Source organism: Lepisma saccharinum, chromosome 9 (assembly GCF_977018435.1).
Source record: "Lepisma saccharinum chromosome 9, izLepSacc3.1, whole genome shotgun sequence".
Lineage (NCBI taxonomy): Eukaryota > Metazoa > Arthropoda > Insecta > Zygentoma > Lepismatidae > Lepisma > Lepisma saccharinum.
In genome coordinates this window covers 76,188,383-76,208,807 of record NC_139237.1, presented here as the reverse complement: position 1 = coordinate 76,208,807, position 20,425 = coordinate 76,188,383, and the positions used below count along the sequence as shown (strand labels likewise).

Genomic DNA, 20,425 nt, shown 5'->3' with positions numbered 1-20,425 from the left:
CAAAAAGAGGAAGGAAAGAACGCTTCATTATTTTTTACCAGATGACCATAACGTAAGACAAAGAGTATGTCGGAAAATGTTTCTTAACACACTTGCAATTTCTGAGAGACAAGTAAGGACACTGCTAATGAAGTTAAGTAACCAGTGCATGGTAGAAGAAGAAAAGAGACAGATGGACGTCAGACAACGTTAAAAGAAAGAGACGAAAAAATGCGTGCAGATATTAAAAAGCACATAAATATGTTCCCTAGGATGGAATCTCATTTTTGCCGCAGAAGTTCTAGCCAACAGTACTTGTCGTCCAACTTAAGTATTGCAAAGATGTATGAACTATTTAAAAAAGAATTTCCAAACAGCTCGGCATGTTACTCCTTATACAGATCAGTTTTTAAATGTATGAAGTTAAAATTTCGTTCTCCAAAAAAAGATCTTTGTGGTTTGTGTGAGACGTACAACTCATTGAAATCAGCTAATTGTTTATCTAATCATTCTGACTTGATTGAAAATTATAACAGGCACATACAGGAAAAACTGAAGGTGAGGGAAATTAAAGGTGCGATGAAAAATACAGATACAGCTGTACAAAATCCACAGGAGTTCGTGGCTGCTTGCTTCGACATGGAGCAAACGAACTGAACTGCATTACAAAATAAAATTATCAACCTACAATTTTACAATTTATGAATTAGCTAGTAAAAGCGGTCATTGCTACGTTTGGCACGAAGGATTAGCGAAAAGAGGTCCGAATGAAGTTGCAACAAACTTAAGGAAGTTTCTGCTGATGAAAGATGAACAAGGTGTAAAACAGGTGGCGTTCTTCGCCGATGGATGTGCATCTCAGAACAAAAACAGTATCCTGCCTTCTATGTTCGTTTAGTTTTTTTAAACAATGAAGCACAAAACATCAACACCATACATGTTTTCTTCTTCGAAACGAGTCACGGACAAAGTGAAGGTGATGCTATTCACAGTACAATTGAAAACGCACTTCGACGGAGTGAAGATATCTTCATCCCTGCCCAACTCATCCCGGCAATCAGGATGGCAAAAAAGAAACAACCATATGCTGTTCTGATTTGCATACTAAAGACGTCTTAGATTGGAAACAATATTCGCAATACCTGCGTGTCCTAAAAGTTAGAACAACAAATGAGGGTCAACCCGTGGACTGGACAAAAGTCATGCAAATTCAAGTGCGCAAGAGTTGTCCCAATATATTTATAAAAACATCGCATAACCTAAACACACATTCAAGTATATCACTTCCTAATCCACGCAGTGCTAAAGGGGACAATTTACCACCAAGGGCTTTTACTTCAAAGCCAAAACTGCCTATGGAAAGATACCAGGACTTGCTGTCATTATGTCAAGGAGTAATACCAGTAATTTCTCATCCTGATTATAAAGACTTCTATGTCAGATTACCTCACTAATTGTACAACCATTTTGGGTCTATTAACTTTGTATTTGATAACAGACTAGAGTTGGTCAATGTATTACTATTTTGTTCCTTACATTTTATTTCCTGAAGTTTATTATTCTTGAAATTTATTTGCGGGTACGTCTAGTGTTGTGTGAATTTCTCTGTTTCTCACTGTTATGTATTAAACTGTTATGGTGTATGTTATGATTATTATGATTAGTGTATTAAGGATTAGCCTAATATTTAACTCTGTATAAATATCCAATAAATAAGTTGAAAGTTTTAGCCTTGAACTGTAGAATTCGCAGTTTTAGTGAAAATTGCAATGACGAATCAAGCTAAAAATATTCCAATTTTTTTGTTTTCACGAACTGACGAATAGATTCAATGAAATCCTTTGTTCATTTATTGTTCATTAAAATTCTTTCTACGGTATTGTTTCTCATATGAACTACCTTCTCACACAGCATTTATTGTTATCTCAAAATATAGTTTAGCTCGAATATTTTTTTCAATAATTCGCAAGTAACGCAAAATTGGCTACTTTCAACTTCGTTTTTCTCAAAATCAATATTTTGCACATTCGCCGGTTCGTGATGCAGGGGAGTTGACACATTCGCCAGTTCGTGAAAACATCGACGATATATATATATATATATATATATATATATATATATATATATATATATATATATATATATATATATATATATATTGCGTCCTGTAATCACGAAAGGAAACAAATATGCAAAGTTTGGAGATCTTCAAAATAAATGAAATTCCTTTAGTTTCTTTCCTGAGTGTCCAGTGCAAGCTAAACAGAACATACTAGCAAAACATCATCATGGATAAAACTGCCATTTCAGCACTTACCTGAAGACATTTTTACATTCTATGCATTCTCTTTAGAATCATGAAGCGTAACATGTAATGCGTTGGAATTTCTTCACAAACAATGTCGTTGCCTTTTTATTACCTTTGGAACAGAATTAAAATGCCACTATTGGCGAAAAATATAAATTAGTTTTCATCCTCCCTCTCCTCATCCCTATAAAATATTTCGTAATCACAATTTTTAACCTTCATTTTAAAAGTTGTTCAAAGACAAAAAATGGTAATCGGGGGTTATTTTTTAGGGGAGTTTGCATTTACCACTTTGGAATTTCCCGAATTATTTTCTGCTTCCATCTTAAAATTTTGATTTTTCTAAAAATTCCGGGAAGGGTTGTAGCCCCATCAGCCCTCGCCGCCTGCGCACATGGCAGATAAACAGGCCATAAAGTGTGATTCTATGAATGCTTGATTGATTTGCTTTATTTTACTTCGCCTTATTGTGCCACTTCTGGCTAATTTGCGAAGATGGGGATGAGTGATGATATGATGAAATTGATGAATGGACACTCACAAACAACCATACCCAGGCCAGGATTCGAACCCGGGACCCCTGGAGTCGTAGCGCGATATGCTAACCACTCCGCTACGAGGGCCGGCGATTTTGTGAATGCTGACTACTGAATGTTGAGGTCCATATGCCGATTTATCCACCACCGTCCAATCTGTGCACACTGATAAACTAAGCATGTGTATTTTTCTCTTTTCCTGGTACACCCCTTCATTCGGTGCGCCTTTGTTGCCGTATCCCCTCCCCCATGGGGTCCGTGAATTTACGACGTTTGAGTTCATGCACAGATTCGCTCATTGGGCTGGACCTACAGTTTAAATTGGGTTCCGAACCACCTAGTATCCTTGAATTTACGAAAACGAACCTATTTTAATGTAGCAGTCACATAGGATCCCTATGTTTGTCGTTAGTATAAAAAGGTAAAGCGCTCCCCTGTGCTTTGCACCACGCCATGAAGGCGTGAAGGGTCGTTAGTATAATCTATGAACGTTATTTGCATGAAGTGAACTTTCCCATAACGCAATATTTATTTTTAGCCTATTCTCAGTAACCCGTCGCTTTGAGTTACGATTTCATCGAAGGTTCCGGGTTCGAGGCCTGGCTTGTGAGTGATCCTTCGTCAATACCACCTAACCATCATTCATCTTCATTGTCGCGAAGACAAAAGTATCAGGAAAACGGCGGGCAAGAAAAAAAAAACACGTAATGTTTGCATTTTGTTGCTGGCAAATTCTGCAACACTTTCTAATTAGACATAAAGATGAACGAATGCAGGCTTTTAATGCATCACGGGGATAAAATTAGCAAGACCCGATAGAGGTAGGCGCAAACGTTACTTCATGGGTTCCTGTTATGTATGAACTTTCACCACTTTCACTCGCGGTAGTTCTTCCTCTATGCCAAGGTGTTGATATGAAAACCGGTCTTTTACTTTCTCCACGGAGAACTTGCCAAACTAGGTGAAGTATATTTTATGCTTTGATTCTGCAATCGGCAAGTTTCAGCATAAGAACTGCATCCATCGAAAAAGCTTTACAAAAATGTATAGATTATTCCACTTCAAGACTTTAATTCCTAAGTCCCGAAACCACTAACATGGTACTGTACATCAAAGGATAGTGATAGTTGAATATAAAAACACTAGTGTCGCTTGTTTTTCATAGAACTATTATACTTAGCTATTGCACAATATCACGAGCAGCTAGCGACAGCATTAGCAACTTAAAGATACATGTATACTGTTCGCAGTGACTTACGTCACGTATTTGTTGTCTCCCGCGCAAAATTCGCTAACAGCACTGAACCTAACCTATTCATGTTCATTTTTGGTATTCGATGCATATGTGAGTAGGTTAGGTAGGCAGATCAGGTTTGGTGCTGTTAGCAGGTTGATATAGCTAACAGCTGGTCACAATTTCTAGTCGGCGAGGATGTAGAGTGATACACATAAATAATGCTATGCAAATTGTCCATCACTATTTTTATTCATATTTGTTGTTTAAGGAATGGAATTTTGCTGATGCAGACGTCCTCAATACCTTAGCTGGCGTTTTAATTAATTATTCCAGCTCGCAATATGTAAAACAATATGAACACGGGAATGGACAATTCCCCTGGTAATGTTTATGAAACCCCGATGAGTTAATTGTGTTATTTTGGGCATATCAATAGTATTGAGACTATTAGAAAAACAGGACATCCGAATACCACTTGCCCTCTAAATGTCGAACCGTGTATATAGAGAGTATCCACGCCTTGTCTGTTGTTCTTTCAGTGTCCCATCTATGTCATAATCATAAATTATCGATAACTTTAACATAATTACTATTTGCCCTTTCCTTTTCATTGTCCATGTTATCTAATCTTGTATATTCGCATCTTATTGAAAGCATTGCAAATAATAAAAAGAATTAACCTTGTACAGTCAAAAGCAAAATTGGGCCTACATAATGAAATTCGTCATTTACAATTGGCTCTTGGATCGTACAGCCAACGGCAAAGATTATAGTAAGCAAATTATCCATCGCAGAGGCGCAACCACGAATTTTTGTCTGGGGGGGAAGTACCTGGATAAATGTACCAATACTAATAAAAATAAAATAATAATGTTATAATAGTGACATTATTATTATTATTAACAGTAGTAGTAGTATCAAAGTCATTATTATTCTCGTAAATTACGCAAAAAGGGGATAGAAGTCTGTGCTAAAGCATTTGTTTTCCAACTAACTAGTTGAATTAATATTTAAACACGTTCAATTTCACATTAATAATGGAAAACATGCACACAAATTAGTTTGAGACAGAAAATGCTTGAGTATCAGAGTATATTCGTTTTTTTTTTTGTTTACATGTATAACTTTCACGCACGATATAGGTTTTACACTTATGCAATATGGAGCGACGTAAAATAAGAAAATACGTACGCAACATGCCAACAGCCCGACCCTGTGGCCGAGTGGTGTCGACCTCTGTGGCGAAGTGGTTAGCAGAGCGCGCTACAACGCCAGGGGTTCCGGGTTCGAGTCCCGGGTAAGGCATGGGTATATGTGTTTGTCCAGATGATAAGAAAATGAGAAAATGTAAGAATTGAAAAGTGTAAAAGTGAGAAAATGTGTGAATGGTGGGGGATACCTCCGTGTAGGGGGTGTTTCCTTAAAAAAAAAAAAAAAAGTGGTTAGCACATCTCGCTGCGACGCCAAGGGTCCCGGGTTCGAATCCCGGTCGGGCTTGGTTGTTTGTGAATGTCCATTCATCAATTTCATCATTTCATCACTCATCCCCATCTTCGCAAATTAACCAAGAGGCACAAAACGCGAAGTAAAATAAACTAAATCAAATCAAATCACATGCCAACACTAAATTGCGTACGTATGCAAAGTTTATTTGATACATACATAAATGATTGATTGATTGATTTAGTTTATTTTACTTCGCGTTTTGTGCCTCTTGGCTAATTTGCGAAGATTGGGATGAGTGATGAAATGATGAAATTGATGAATGGACATTCACAAACAACCAAGCCCGACCGGGATTCGAACCCGGGACCCTTGGCGTCGCAGCGCGATGTGCTAACCACTCGGCCACAGGGTCGGGCGATACATACATAAAACATATATTATTTAAATACATTACACAATCAATTCATCCATTTCATAATAAACCAAAAGCAAAAATTCCATAAATTGTCTCTCAAATGTGTGCGCTCTGTTTCCTCAAAACAATTGTTCATCCATTGAAGACAAAATGAATTAAGAGAAGTCTTATTTCTCTCTCTGGTAATTTACAATGGATTACAGAAAACAACCATACATTGCGAGCGAAGCGAGCAAGAAAATGTTTAGATCAAATTTTATTGCAAACTGAAATCAATATTGAGTTAATAGGGCGCAAATAATTTCACGGGGCGTCACGGCATTCTCTTTTTTACAACTTTTTTCATTTAGATCGCTCCGCGCCCAGGGCCAACTCCTGCCGCCGCTCTAAAATTGAGCGAAGCAAACAAGACAATTTTACGTAAAGTATTTTAATTTGCTTAAAATTTGAAATTGAGGGCGGTAATTGCCCCCAGCAGGTACCCTTAGCCGTCAATATTTGCAGCCCCTTGCCTCCCTAAAACTCATTTCCGTCCAAGGTTGTGGGGGAATGCCCCCCCTGTGGTTGCGCCACTGGGCCATCGCTATTTTCATTCTTTTTTTTATTCTACATCGTACGTTGTTAAAAGGAATGGAATTCTGTTGATTCGAAGCAAGTGTTGACCTATACTATTTTCTTTTAATTTCAATTCAATATCATAGTGTGGAAAACAAACTGAATGAAAATAGTGATTGGTAATTTGCTTACTGTTTCTTTTGCGGTCGGGTGTACAATTAATGTAAAATATATGCATTTACGTGTGAGCTTATTCACTTATTAAAAGTTGTTAGTTCACAATCCAATATATGATAAAATTAACTTTGTATGATCAGTTACATTATAATACTTTTGATTTTATCTCTACACGAAAAGATTTGGTGCAATACTGGGCTCCTTTCACAGTGCTTGTTTTAAATTTCCAGAATAGTGTGCAAGATTTCGCCAGTAATACCATTAGAGCACTCAGGTACTGCAACCATTGGATAACATTAAGAATATACGTATATGTACAAGGCTAATTCTTAAGGTTTAGATTTTATAAATACAAAATTTTAATCATACATATTTCACTGTTACTAGAAAGTTTTACATGGAATTGTCATTAAAATGACTTTACAACAACATATTGCCAAATCAACTGGTGATGCATATTAAGCCCTTGCACTAACAGTTTCTACTGATCAACATGCTAATTTGATATAAATTTCAAAGTTTTAGTGATTACGAAACAACCTAGACTACGGTAACTGCAAACTATGCAAAAGTCAGTCGAGAACTTTACCTTTTTTAATAAACTTTGCACTTAAATGTTTATGTAATATTATAGATTCTGAGAGTATTATCACCGACTAAAGTTTAATTTGTAGTTTGTGCATCTGATTACTTCTCAATAGCATTATAGCTTTACCAGTAATACAACATGTATTTATGATCGAAGATTACATTATGAAAAAAATCTCCCCTTAGACAAATTATCGTGTTTCATTAACATTAGCCAAGACTTACATACATTGGATTGAAATGTGTTGTTAATCTAATTTGTAATACTTCCTTTCAATTTGTTACACATACGGGAAAACGGTGGCAATAAGGATACCAAACGTTGAAACGTAAACAAAACAGAAAATGCTTACCAGCAATAATCCCCTTCAATGTACCGGTGGGTGACGCTGAAGAAACCGCTGCAGCGGCTGCTCCTGTTTGAACCATCCATGGTCTCCCAAATGGATTTCTAAAATCACTATCCCTGCTCATTTTTCAGTCAACAGAACACTGAACTAACTACCTTTCACACAACACTCTCACCACATTCTGTACACAGCTGATCGCCTGTGCTGCTATCATCATACATGGCTGCCACGGCAAGCAGTGTTTACACCTTTCAACTGGAAAGTCCCTCTTTCCTCGCGAAATTTCCCATGACTTAACAAATTTCCCGCGAAGTCAACTATTCACGGCTTGTAGATTATCTATTTCTGTTTCAATTATTTTACGTCACTTTTGTTGGTCTTGCGTTAATCGCAACGTTGAGAACGAATGATTAACTGATAAAATGGATGATGGGACAAATTCAATGATACGTCCATGATCTGAAGTAGGGTTAGAACCTTGGTCCTCTGGCTGCGTAGCACATTACGAATTACGGTTACCAGTTCATCGTCGAAGATATTGAATGTTGTATAAGGTTTTGTTTCTTTACAGGGGCGATACAATTTTCAGCCGGGAGAGGTGGATTATTGGCGTCCCCTTAACTGACCCCATCTTTCTACCCTGGTCCTCCTACTTTCCCCCGCCTCATCCAATAAAACATGACCACATAGGCGCCGACTCCATGGGGCTTGGGGGGGATCGAGCCCCCCAATGATAACGATGTGGGGGCAGAGTCCCCCAAATAATTTTGCTCAAGAGGATCTAATGTATTATTTTGCTTCTCTTGTAAAGCTTACTCTGAATTGTGCCACACGAACTTAACTTTAAATACACATTTGAAATGTTCCAGAATCTAGACCATCAACTTTGGGGCCGAGACTCCTAAACCATCAACTTTGGGGGTACTATGACCAGAGACAGCAAAACACATGACTTATTACTGTAATTATGAGTATTGTTAAATTTTTTACTAAAAAGAGTTTCAAAAGACAATGTGCATGAACTAGGAGAGTGGATGGGACGTTCGGGCTACAAATGGCTCTCACATGACATTCAGAACGAGATCATTGATATATTAGGGAGTTCTGTTTTGCGCTCCGTGGTAGCTGATATTAAAAGTTGGGAATATTTTGCTATTATGGTTGATGAAACTTGTGACATATCCATCATTGGACAATTAATATTCTGCATTCGAACTGTGAATAAAAAAATTAATATTTTTAAGGAATTCATGGGCTTTTACGAGATTCCGAACACTGAAGCCAAAACTTAAAAAAGGGAGAGAGTGAGTCATTCATTAATTTATTTCAGTGATCAGAGCCCCCCCAATAATTTTGACAAGTCGGCGCCCCTGCATGACCATGCTATATATTTACGGTTTACATGACAAAAATGTAGCCCTATTTTAAAAATACTTTAAGTGTTACTGTTAGGATTTAAATGATGATGAAAATATAAATGAAACAGACGTAAATAAGAATTGGGAGCACATACGTAATGCAATAGAATCAGCAGCTAAAGAAAGTATAGGACACCATAAACCAAGAAAAAGTAAGCCATAGTTTGATAATGAATGTCATAATCTAATAGAAATAAGAAATCAAGCTAGACTTAGGTGGTTAAATAACTCTGATGATACAAATCTAAGCAATTATAATAGAATAAAGCGAGAAGTTAACTGCACGTTTAGAAGTAAAAAAAAGAGATTACTTGAAAAGCAAAATTAACGAAATTGAAACAAACAGGAAAAACAAAAATAGCTATCAGAGATTTATATAAAGGTGTACATTATTTTTGAAAGGGGTGGCAAGCTAAAGTAAACTTGATAAAAGATAAAGACGGTGATTTTCTTGCTGACCCAAGCGATATTCTAAATAGATGGAAGAACTACTTTAATAACCTTTTAAATGTTCATGTAGGAGATAAATCAGAAGTAAATGAAGTCCACACAGCAGAACCTTCAGTTCCAGAACCTAACTTGACTGAAGTTAAAGATGCTATTAAAAGGCTAAAGAATAAGAAAAGCACCTGGCATAGATTTAATACGAGCTGAGTTAATTAAATATGGTGGAAATTCGTTAATATGTCAAATTCATAAATTAATTTGTTTAATATGGAATAATGAAGAAATACCTCAACAGTGGAAAGAATCCATAATTGTTCCTGTGTTTAAAAAAGGGTGATAAAATGAACTGCAATAATTACCGTGGAATTTCTCTACTCTCAACAACATATAAAATATTATCTAACATTCTTTTAACAAGACTAACCCCATACGCTAATGAAATTATAGGTGATTATCAATGCGGATTTAAACATAACAGATCAACTACAGTATTTTTTTTACATCAGAGAGACAATTGAAAAAAAGTGGGAATATAATCAAAATGTCCATCAGCTATTCATTGATTTCAAAAAGCATATGATTCGGTCAAAAGAGATAAATTATATAATATATTAGTAGAGTTTGGAATACCTAAGAAGCTTGTTAGTACGATAAAAGTATGCACCAGTGAAACAGAAAGTAAAATTCGTGTGGGTATTAATATGTCTGACAAATTTACAATTCATGATGGGTTAAAACAAGGAGATGCATTATCTCCATTGCTCTTTAATTTTGCCTTAGAATATGCTGTTAGGAAGGTAAAAGAAAGTAAAGAAGGACTAAAATTAAATGGTGTGACTCAGTTGTTAGCATATGCAGATGATGTAGACTTATTAGGGGATGATATAAATACAATTAAGAATAATGCTAAAATATTATTCAAAACTGCTAAAGGGATAGGTTTGGAAGTTAACAAAGAGAAAGCTAAATATATGCTTACAGGCCGAAACCCAGTGTTAGGTAATAATCAAAATCTGATTATTGATAACAACACGTTTGAACCAGTTTCCAAATTCAAATACTTAGGAGTAATATTAACAAATGAAAATTATATTAAAGAGGAAACAAAAAGTAGGCTTATTTCAGGAAATGCATGTTACTTCTCTCTTCATAAACTTTTGTCTTCTCGTTTAATATCTAAGAAACTAAAAGTTAAATTATACAAAACAGTAATTTTGCCTGTAGTATTATATGGGTGTGAAACTTGGTCCCTTACATTGAAAGAGGAACATAAATTGAGAGTATTTGAAAATAAGATCCTTAGGAAAATATTTGGATCTAAAAGGGATGAGGAGACAGGTGAGTGGAGAAGGTTACATAATTTAGAACTACATAATTTGTATTCATGTCCAGATATTATTAGAATAATTAAATCAAGAAGACTTTGGTGGGCAGGCCATGTGGCACGAATGGGAGAGGAAAGAGGAGTTTACAGGATTCTTGTTGGGAAACGTGATGGTACTAGACCTGTAGGAAGGCCAAGACGAAGATGGAGGGACAACGTTGAGATGGACCTAAAGGAAATCGGTAGGGATGGAAAAGAGTATATAGATCTTGCTCAAGATAGGGACATATGGAAGCCCTGTATTGCTGCAGCCATGAACCTTCGGCTTTAAGAAGGTTTAAGAAGGCTAGAGAGTTAGTTAGTTAAGTGTTACTGTTAAGGAACACGTTTATTGTAGGTATGTCATTATTTAATACCTACATAATGGCACCAAAATAACAGTAATCTCTTAGCTTAAATTGCTACATGATTTTGCAATTGCAGTAACTTCAATTAATTCTTGTCAAGAATATATCAAACTCTTTAAAACAAATAGCCACGCACCCGGTGGAGGCACATAGTGGTTTAAACTGCAGTCCCGATTAGCCTTTTTGTGCATAAAGTGGACTTAAAAATAAACTCAAACTATCTAGTATAATTAGGTGTTCCGTATTTGGCATCTTCTTCTTTCTTCAGCCTGGAGGTGTCGGTGTGAATCTCTGACAATTTGAATTCATTCCATTCTAGTCGGTCTCTTTCCAAGTGTAGTTATGTAGTATCTTCTTCTATTTATGGAAGTTGGTCCATCCTCATAGAACTTGATATTACCATCAGGATCCTCCTCGGGTCTGGGAAGACAAGGCTTAGCATTAAGAGGCCATGGTGCAGGAGCAAAAGTGGAAATACTGGGGGGGCAACTGCCCCCCCATTCCCCTCCAATCGCCGCCTCTGCTGGTAGCCTTGCATCAATAGTTATAAAACTAAAAGCCCAATATTACAGACTGCCAGACTTCTGGAGACTGCCTCTCAACACAACAAACACATTGATTTATGGCAACGCAAGGACAAAATTGAAATTTTTACTAGTTTGAAAAATCATCGATGTTATTTTCGTAGATTGTTATAGTTTCACTTTTAAAAATTTCATGGCTCGAGGGGAGGGCATGGCCCCAATGGCCCCTCCCCTGGGTGAGCCTGTTGCCCTCTGGCTACGTTGTAACATTCTCGATAATATTTTCACCAAGCGCTCCCCAGTATTTTACTTGCAGAGGGTGGTGGTGCGGGCAGAAAACTCCGCTACACCACTGGCTTATGTGTCGATTGCACATTGTCGTTGGTTATAATTCTTTAATTTTTAAGAATGTGGTTTCACCTAGTAAATCGCCACAAACTTAAAAAAAGACATCACTCTGTAGGTTCAGTCCCGATTAGTTTTTCTGAGCAGGAAGTGGACTTGACTTCGACAATGATTGAAAAGAGAGAAGCTGAAGAGAAACCGACAAAGTGCGAAATCTGGCATCATTGTGCCGATTTGTTCCGCGTAGGCGTCGAAATTTCCCTTTTCGATAAGAAGTTATTCTCAGTTGGCAACACTAAAGGTATCAACCAACTTATGGAAGAAGGCTGGAGGTGTGTCTCAGCACTCCAATCAACTTTCACTTCGCCATGACGTCACGGAACACAGATCAGCCGATGAGCATGCCTGCAAGACTGCCGTGTGACCAGCGGCGGATTAACATATTTATCTCATTTTTTTTCCGCCGCCCCTTTAGATTATTAGTTCATTGTTAGTTTCAGATGTTCTCTGGGAGCGGTCGCTTAACTTTAAACGTTATAATTGAGAAATTATGGTTACATTAGGGGATATTTCAGAATGAAGCGACACGCGATACATGCCACTTGGGAACGAGCCAATCAGGAGCAACGTTTCACGCCGCAGCGGCATAACAGGCCGCACAAGACTGCGTTCGATTGGTAACATCGCTTGTCACTTCAGCGTGGATTCTCCCTTTGACATCACAAAAAATAGTTAATAAAATATATATTTAAATAATATTAATAATTTATGGAGAGGGTCCGATGAGCCCATGCTTTCTACGCCAGTTGATGAAGATGAAATAATGAAATACATGCCGCTAACGTGTATACCAGCATGATCAAGGAAAATTTCTCGAAGGGAAAAAAAATGTCGTTCTCAAAGAAATAAATGTTATTTGAGATCCGAAATTTCTCCATATATTAATACGCTGATTATCATCTTCACCGTGCCTGCTATTAAATATGCTGTGCTGTTTAAAATTTCCGCGAATTTTGAAGTTCAGCAGTCGGCGCGGATAGCTTTAATCATGTCAATATAGAAAAGTCAATGAAAGTTGCGAGTAAATTTTAGTCCCGAAATTTATGTATGTTGTGTGATCTTTCACGTATCAGGAATATTCTCTCATTGAATTCTTAAGATTAAGAATGTGAGAACATCCAAGTTCTGACGTGATTTTTTATAAGTCAATCAAAGTTTGATAATTAAACTTTCACCCAAAATATACATTCCGCAATTTATTCACAATATATACAGTAAAACCACTTTAATGGGGGAATAAGTTGACCGGTTTAACGAAAATCCGGATTAACTGAAATACCTAAAAGAACAGTAGGAAGTGCATTAAAACTACGTTTATAGCAACAAAAGATCATGGTGCATTTAATGGGCATAGGCCTAAATACACTATACACAGTACAGTAAAATGTAAAGCAATACGACAATGCAGTGCTTCTAGCCACATTTAAAACCTTGCTTTTTTTTCCTTTTGCCTGTCCGAATTAACTGTAATTTAATTATGTGACTCCATCTCTCGAAATATTCTTGCGCGCTTCCTTTGCACCGAAATATTTTTTTCTGCAACTAGTACTCGAAGTGAGGAGGATAAGGCATCTCCAAGGTACCGCCAGGTTCGACAAAACACCCCCCCAGCTAAGAATTTCCACTTCAAGCGCTGTTTGCAACTTCACTAATCTGATCATGCCAGCATTATAATATAAGTGTCTGTGGCTAAAATAATTGCATTTAGAGCCAATTCCAAGAAGTTTTCGTTACTTCTTGTGCTAGTGTTTCACGCAGACGCTAATTTGAAAGCATGTGAAAAAATATGCGGAAGAGAAACGTATCAGAGAATGAAAATGCTGACGTTTTGTAATTACTTTTGGAGGTCAAGACAGGTAATGTTTTGAATTCTTTGAATATTTTGCTTAGTTGATGCCGAGTCATAAATATGCCAATACATCGACCCCTGGCTGATGATCAGTGGCGTTTTTCCTTCCGGCGAATTTTGCAGCTGGCGAGAGAAAGAGTTACCGTGTTGATGAGCAGAATACGTTTAACAGTATTTCTTACGAAGACAATGCAAGACTTGGTTCAGCCACCTTGATAGTTGGTTTAACGTGTTGGGTGATTACGATCTAGCCCGAAGGTTCCCGATTCGTAGGCTTACCATATTTTTTTGGGTCCGACGCAGGACATATTCGCGATCAACTCGTTACTGCTGAATTTCAGTTTTTTTTTACAAATCAAAATTGAAATTAATTAAAAGCCTTAACATTTTATTGGAACATTGAACTATAAATTGCACAAGAAAAAATATTAACATTAATAAACCTCTCTGTCCTAGGTAGCATTATCTGTTAGTTGACTCAGTTGCACTTTTCACTAGACATTACTTTTTTTTTTTCCGAAATGGCTTGTTTGTTTTAATAACATCATAAAATTCACAACATGAAAGTTCTGAATTAATTTTTAACATTCAGCAGATGTTTAACAGTGGATACTAGAAGTCTACCTCTTTCTGCAGACCAAATATTCCCCATAATTGAAAATACTCTCTCAACAGGAGCATATGTTCCAGGCAAAGACATAGCAAACTCAACCATTTTAGAAATGTTGGTACATGAAATATCAATCTTTTGAAACACCTTAAAAATTGGTCGTGAATATTCAATACCGGTAGCTATTTTCACGTTCAGTTTCTCAAATCCATGGACATTTTTTCAATCCCGGACAGCACTAAAATACCAGGGCTGTCCGGGCTAGTCCCGGACGTATGGTAAGCCTACCGATTCGAGTCCTGGCCTGTTCTTCGAGCATTAGCATCTAAAAAGTAGCAAAAAAGAGACTATTTTTTTTTTTAAAAAAAAAAAGTACAATATTTCGTATTTCTCTCGTGTCGTTTGAGTGATAAGGTGAAATTGATGAAGGGACACTCAAAAGGAAGACCCATACCCAGGCTGGGATTCGAAGCAAGGACATCACTGCACTGTGCTAAACACTCCTTGGTTAATTACAACGAGGATGAATAATGGTCAGATAAAATTGATGAAGGGATTCATATGACCAGGTCTGGAGTTCAATCAGCAGTCTTTGATGGCGATACTGTAAATTGACCACTTAGTATGCTCTGTCAGCGAGGCAGCTAAACACAAGATTTGACATGGTCCCAGTTTGTTCTGTCTTAGAATTTACAGATACTTGTCACATCTTTCTTTCTTTTGAAATGGCCGTCTAGTGACCATCCCGAATGATACCTAAATGCACAGCCATGAAATTAGGCTGGTGGCAGAAGTTCACACTGTTGTCACGTCGGAGCACAACCCTGTGTGTTTAGAGGTTTAAGAGCAGTCTGATGTGTTTATATGGGGCTCCATTTGTGGAGCCTCTATTGAATGAGACTCGAAAGTGCCCCAGAGAGAGGTCGTACTGATGCTCGAACAGGCAACACAGCCCGGTTGACGTTGCCACACAGTGCACGGACCAGCAACTTTAGTCCCGCTCTCACGTCGCTTTTCCTACATGTGGCACCTGCGCAATTCTGCCCATCTGCCTATTTTCATTGCTGTGCGTGTAGAGATTAAACTTATATTTGTGGTGCAGCTTGCAACAAAGAGAGGATGCGGTCAAATTATGAGAAACATTCATGTATCAGGAGAGGCTCAAATTCCCCTCCCCTTGAAAACTTTCGGCATGCACTCAATAAAAAAAAAAAAGGTTTTCGGTTCCGGTTTGAAATAAATTTTGTGGTCCTAATTTAACAAGAGCAATAATCATTGATATTACAGATGAACTTTCTGGTTGTGCTCTCACTGTTGTCATGCCTATCATGAGCATTATTCAAACAAATAGGCATTTGAAAGACACACACTGTGATAGAAAACTTTATCATTTCCCATGGACAGATGAAAATTAACATTTTTTTCTTTGGAAGAATTTCCTCGATTTTCAAGCATAGAATTATTTTATTAAGTTATTAAAATAAATAATAATTACTAAGATTGATTCAAAGGATAAAACATATCTGTAGGCCTAATGACAATTGGTAAATTGTAGCCATAATACACTTCTAAATGCACATACTTTTCACTGGAATATTACAAATCCATCTACTAGAACTACTATTTTTCATGTCTGTCCAGGAAGAAAACCACGATACAAAATAGCACTCACAAGACCCAAAGTCCTAATTGACATCTCTACAAGATACGAGGTTGTTATGATAAAAATTCATATTATCCCAAAGCGATATTTTAGAGGGCACCAATGAAATTAGACATTGCAAATTAGAAACCAATTATATTTTTCTTCCGGGAAGGGGGGGGGGGATGAAAGAGTTTAAGGTCCTCAATACATTTACATAATTTTCATGATATTTTGTTGTATTCTATGCTCTAATCAGGGACATGACTTCAGGTTGGCAGCATGTATCAAATGAGATGTCATTTCATTAAGAATAACGTTCTCTCCCTTGAACAAGTGTCACTTGTAAGGAACTACAAGCTTATGTTTCTTTCTTTTTCTGTCGGTGTATATGGGAAAAAAATAACAAGTGGCTTGAATATTCAAGAGTTGATGAACTAATGGGTCATCAAGCGTTGGTAACTTTGCCTTTTATTAAATGGAAGGATGCCATGAAGATATTCCATGAACCCTCAAAACCAGGTGTGGCTCGTGCATTATTTTCCTGGGGGTTCACTGAAATCATGTGACACATATTCAGCTTCCGCAAATAGACTTCATGGGGGGGGGGCCTTCAATGTTTGTCCAAATATTTTTCATCTGGGAATATAAGGTTTCATAGTAGGTGTGCAAGATTAATTCAATAAATTCAACTACAATAAATTGCACCTTTATGTATGAAAAAAATGGGGGTTTATTGGAAAATCATGGACGTCATCAGGTAGGGGAAAGGAAAATATTTTTTTCCAGGTGGTGCAAACAACTCTACTTCAGTCTGAAGTTACTGCAATGCTTTTATAATAATTACAATAAATTACTGTGAATGAAATGAAATTATATGGGTGTAATATATAATTTTTGGTTCACATTCATTTTCCCTTCCGGATGTCCATGTTGACTAATCAGAACTGGTCCTACATTTATTAAAGGGAAATAGCAACTAATGACATGTTCATAATTGAAATCGAACCTGAGACCCTTTTATTGATAAGCGACAGCTTTGTTCAGATTTGGGGCTGGTCGACCAGCACACGCTAACTTTCTATCAACGGACGAGAAAGTTTGTTTACGTTAATTTTAATTACATACATTTTTAGCGGTCATGTCTTACCTGCGCAGGCAGCAACACCTATACTGGATCATTTGACGTCACGTAGTCCATCCCTCGCTTCACTCACAGCATAATTTAATACTTTCCAACAAATATCCAAGCACTTTAAAAACTAACAAACTTGAGACACTGACAGTTTGACACCAAGCGACGAGTCACGTCTTAGTGCCATTCTTTCACTTTCGCGAACCCTAAGTGTTTCAACCTTTAAGGAAAAAAACTCTGAATGCATGCACAAACTATTTTGGTAATGTACACCTGCTGCAAAATGACTTGGGACCTCATGTGAAATCTGCCACAGTAAGCAGTCTTTCACTTTGCAGCCTTGTATCTAGTGTCGTTTTGTTTTATATATCTGATATGCTTCAGATCCACAAGTGTGATCTTTTCATGCATGATAACGCTCCTTGTCACACGGCTAAGAAGTTAAGGAAATGGCTCGAGGAACAACACATAAAGATGTTAATAGTGGCCTGGGAATAGCCCAGATCTCAAGCCTATTGAAAATTGTTTGCATCGTATGAAGCAATTCCTGGGAAATAAGGAGATTCAGAACCTACAGATCCTCCAAACAGAACTGAAGAAAATGTGGTGCATTGACATGGACTTAAATTACTTCCGAAGTCTTAGTGATTCCATGCTCAAGCGCATCCAAATGGTTTTCAAAAGTAAAGGCAACATGACTCCGAACTAATGTATGCATTTTTTGCTGTATCTAATAGCTTAATAGCTTTTCACATGAATTTTCTATATTTTTTTGTGCTTCTGTTATGAGGTCCGAAGTCATTTTGCGGCGGGTGTATCTCTTTTATTATATAATTCATCGCATATAATTCTAGCTTTTATTCATTTCTACTCATCCTTCTCTGCCACAATCTTGCATTTATTCCAACAAGTTCGGCGGAAAAATCATACAAAGAGAAGATTGAATTTGTAATGTGTGTTTCAAACTTGAAATGCACTGGACAAGACTGGAAGGGAGGAAGGAAGCAGCGAGAACGGTGTCTTGTGCCGTGGCTTCTGCAAGAGCGCATGCCCATATGCCTGATATGAAGGGTCAATAGTAGCCTCTTCCATGTATTTTGCCCTATTCCCACCTCGAGCTTCTGCTACCGCATGAAGTTTTCACAATGGCACAAGCTGTCCTGTGGGGGTTCAGTTGACGGTCTGCACCAGGATGGCCGACTCGCGGTTTCTCCTTCTCGGCAAAAGAGCTTGCTGTGTTACGGACACAAATATATGATTTATTGCGTAAAAATTTTAGCGAAATATTGTGAAAAGGTGAAGATATTGTTTTATTGTTCATTCTCAAGGTGATTACCATATATTACTGGGGGTTCACTGATATATTACTGAGAGTTCACTGCTCCTGTACACTATAGGGCCAACCGTGCCTGCTCAAAACACTATCACAAAGAGGCAACCATTAAGGTTGGAAATTTTATGAGCATCGAAACAGGAAAGCAAGTACATGTAATCAACAAGCATAGAATAAAGGAGAAGGAAAAACCGATCAGAGCTTCAACCGCTTGTTAAGACAGTCATCTTCTGTGGTCAACATGCACTGCCACTTTGAGGTGACGATGGGAGTGGTTCATTAACTCTTGAAGATCTACACCACAAGTTGGAAAATTTCAAACATTGTTCAGAATTCATGATGAGGCAGGGTACAATGCCCTACGAAATCATATCCCAAGTTGCAGTAAGAATGTATCTTCCTTCAATCCAGTTATCCAGAATGAAGCAATAAAAAAACTTGTGAACTGATTATAATATAGCAGAACTTGTGTCCAAGATAAATGACAAAACTTTAGACATGTTTGGAATGGAACAGTTTTCACCATGCATTCAATTTGATTCATGATACAACTGTATTCAAGAAGATTTCCTTTATTTCGATATATAACGACTGCTGAAGCTCTGACAAGAGAAAATTTGGAACAATTTGGAATGCTTAGGTCTCAATATGAACAATTTGGTGGGTATCAGCTTTGATCCAGCTGCAAACACACATTAGTGACATCCAGGTTTGAATCAAGGAGAAGTATTCCAGGGCTGTGTACGCCACACTGTTGAGAGGAATGTATATCCTATGTGTGCGCAAACAGCTTCAGAACAATAAGATACATTTGTTCCTTCTTTCAACAGAAAGGTTTAGCACTGAAAATGCTTAAAAACACCTTAGGTATTTTGATGCCTGAAGAGAACACATTGTGTAATATTATTCAATTTTAATAATACATTTCTGATTTCTGATGATAACTAGAGGCATGCATATTTAGTGGTGGCCGTGGTGGCTCAGTCAGTAAAGCATCTGACTACCATGCTAAAGGTCCCGGGTTCGATCCCCGGCCGGTTCAAATCCAGGAACTTTTCTAACGGTGCATATCCCATCCAGCGTCGAATAATATGTGTACCTGGGGAAACCTGGGTGGTAAAGGCGGTCAGGGGTGTGATGCTGATCAAATCACCCCCACTCACGACCGGATCAAGAAAGTGTGGGGCGTTACCCCACACCCCCTATACGCTTTCATGGCATGGTGCTATGCACAAGGGAGCACTTTTTTTTTATGCATATTTAGTTTTTGACAAAAACACGAAATGTGAAATAACACATTGTAATGTTAATTTTTCAAGTTTCTGAAAGATGTGAGGTGCATTTTCCTACCCTATGTTGTCACGAAATGATGTGAAATAAGACCCTCAAACACAAAATTTACCGTTTATATGCCGACGTGACACTTTCTGAAGTCTGAAGTATCCTGTGACTTATGTAATTCACGGAAAATTGATTAATTCTGCTGCAAACATTTAAGAAGCAAAAATGGAACCCTTTACACAGGAATAAACTTAATATTCTGGTAATGATTTAATGTCCTATTAGAAGGGAAATGTTTATTTTGTGTAATAGTGCAGATTTTAAATCAAATTTAAGATTATATTCACATTTTTAAAACCAAAATGTCATTTTATATGCTGCTTTTTCACCACTATAACAGCGAAATTTCATTTTATTTACCGCTTTTGAACCTGAAATTGACTGTTTTTTGTACCGAAA

The 20,425-nt window shown here is 37.3% G+C and overlaps 1 protein-coding gene across 1 annotated transcript in view; it reads right to left on the bottom strand.

Annotated features, from left to right (window-relative positions):
* sea (mitochondrial citrate transporter scheggia) overlaps positions 1-7,809 on the bottom strand; it is a 46,152-nt gene extending 38,343 nt beyond the window's left edge. The window contains exon 1 of the mRNA XM_083128428.1: positions 7,595-7,809. Within this exon, the coding sequence (XP_082984554.1) occupies positions 7,595-7,715 (121 nt within the window). The 5' untranslated portion in view covers positions 7,716-7,809. The remainder of the gene's footprint in view (positions 1-7,594) is intronic.
* Between the last annotated feature and the right edge of the window lie 12,616 nt (positions 7,810-20,425).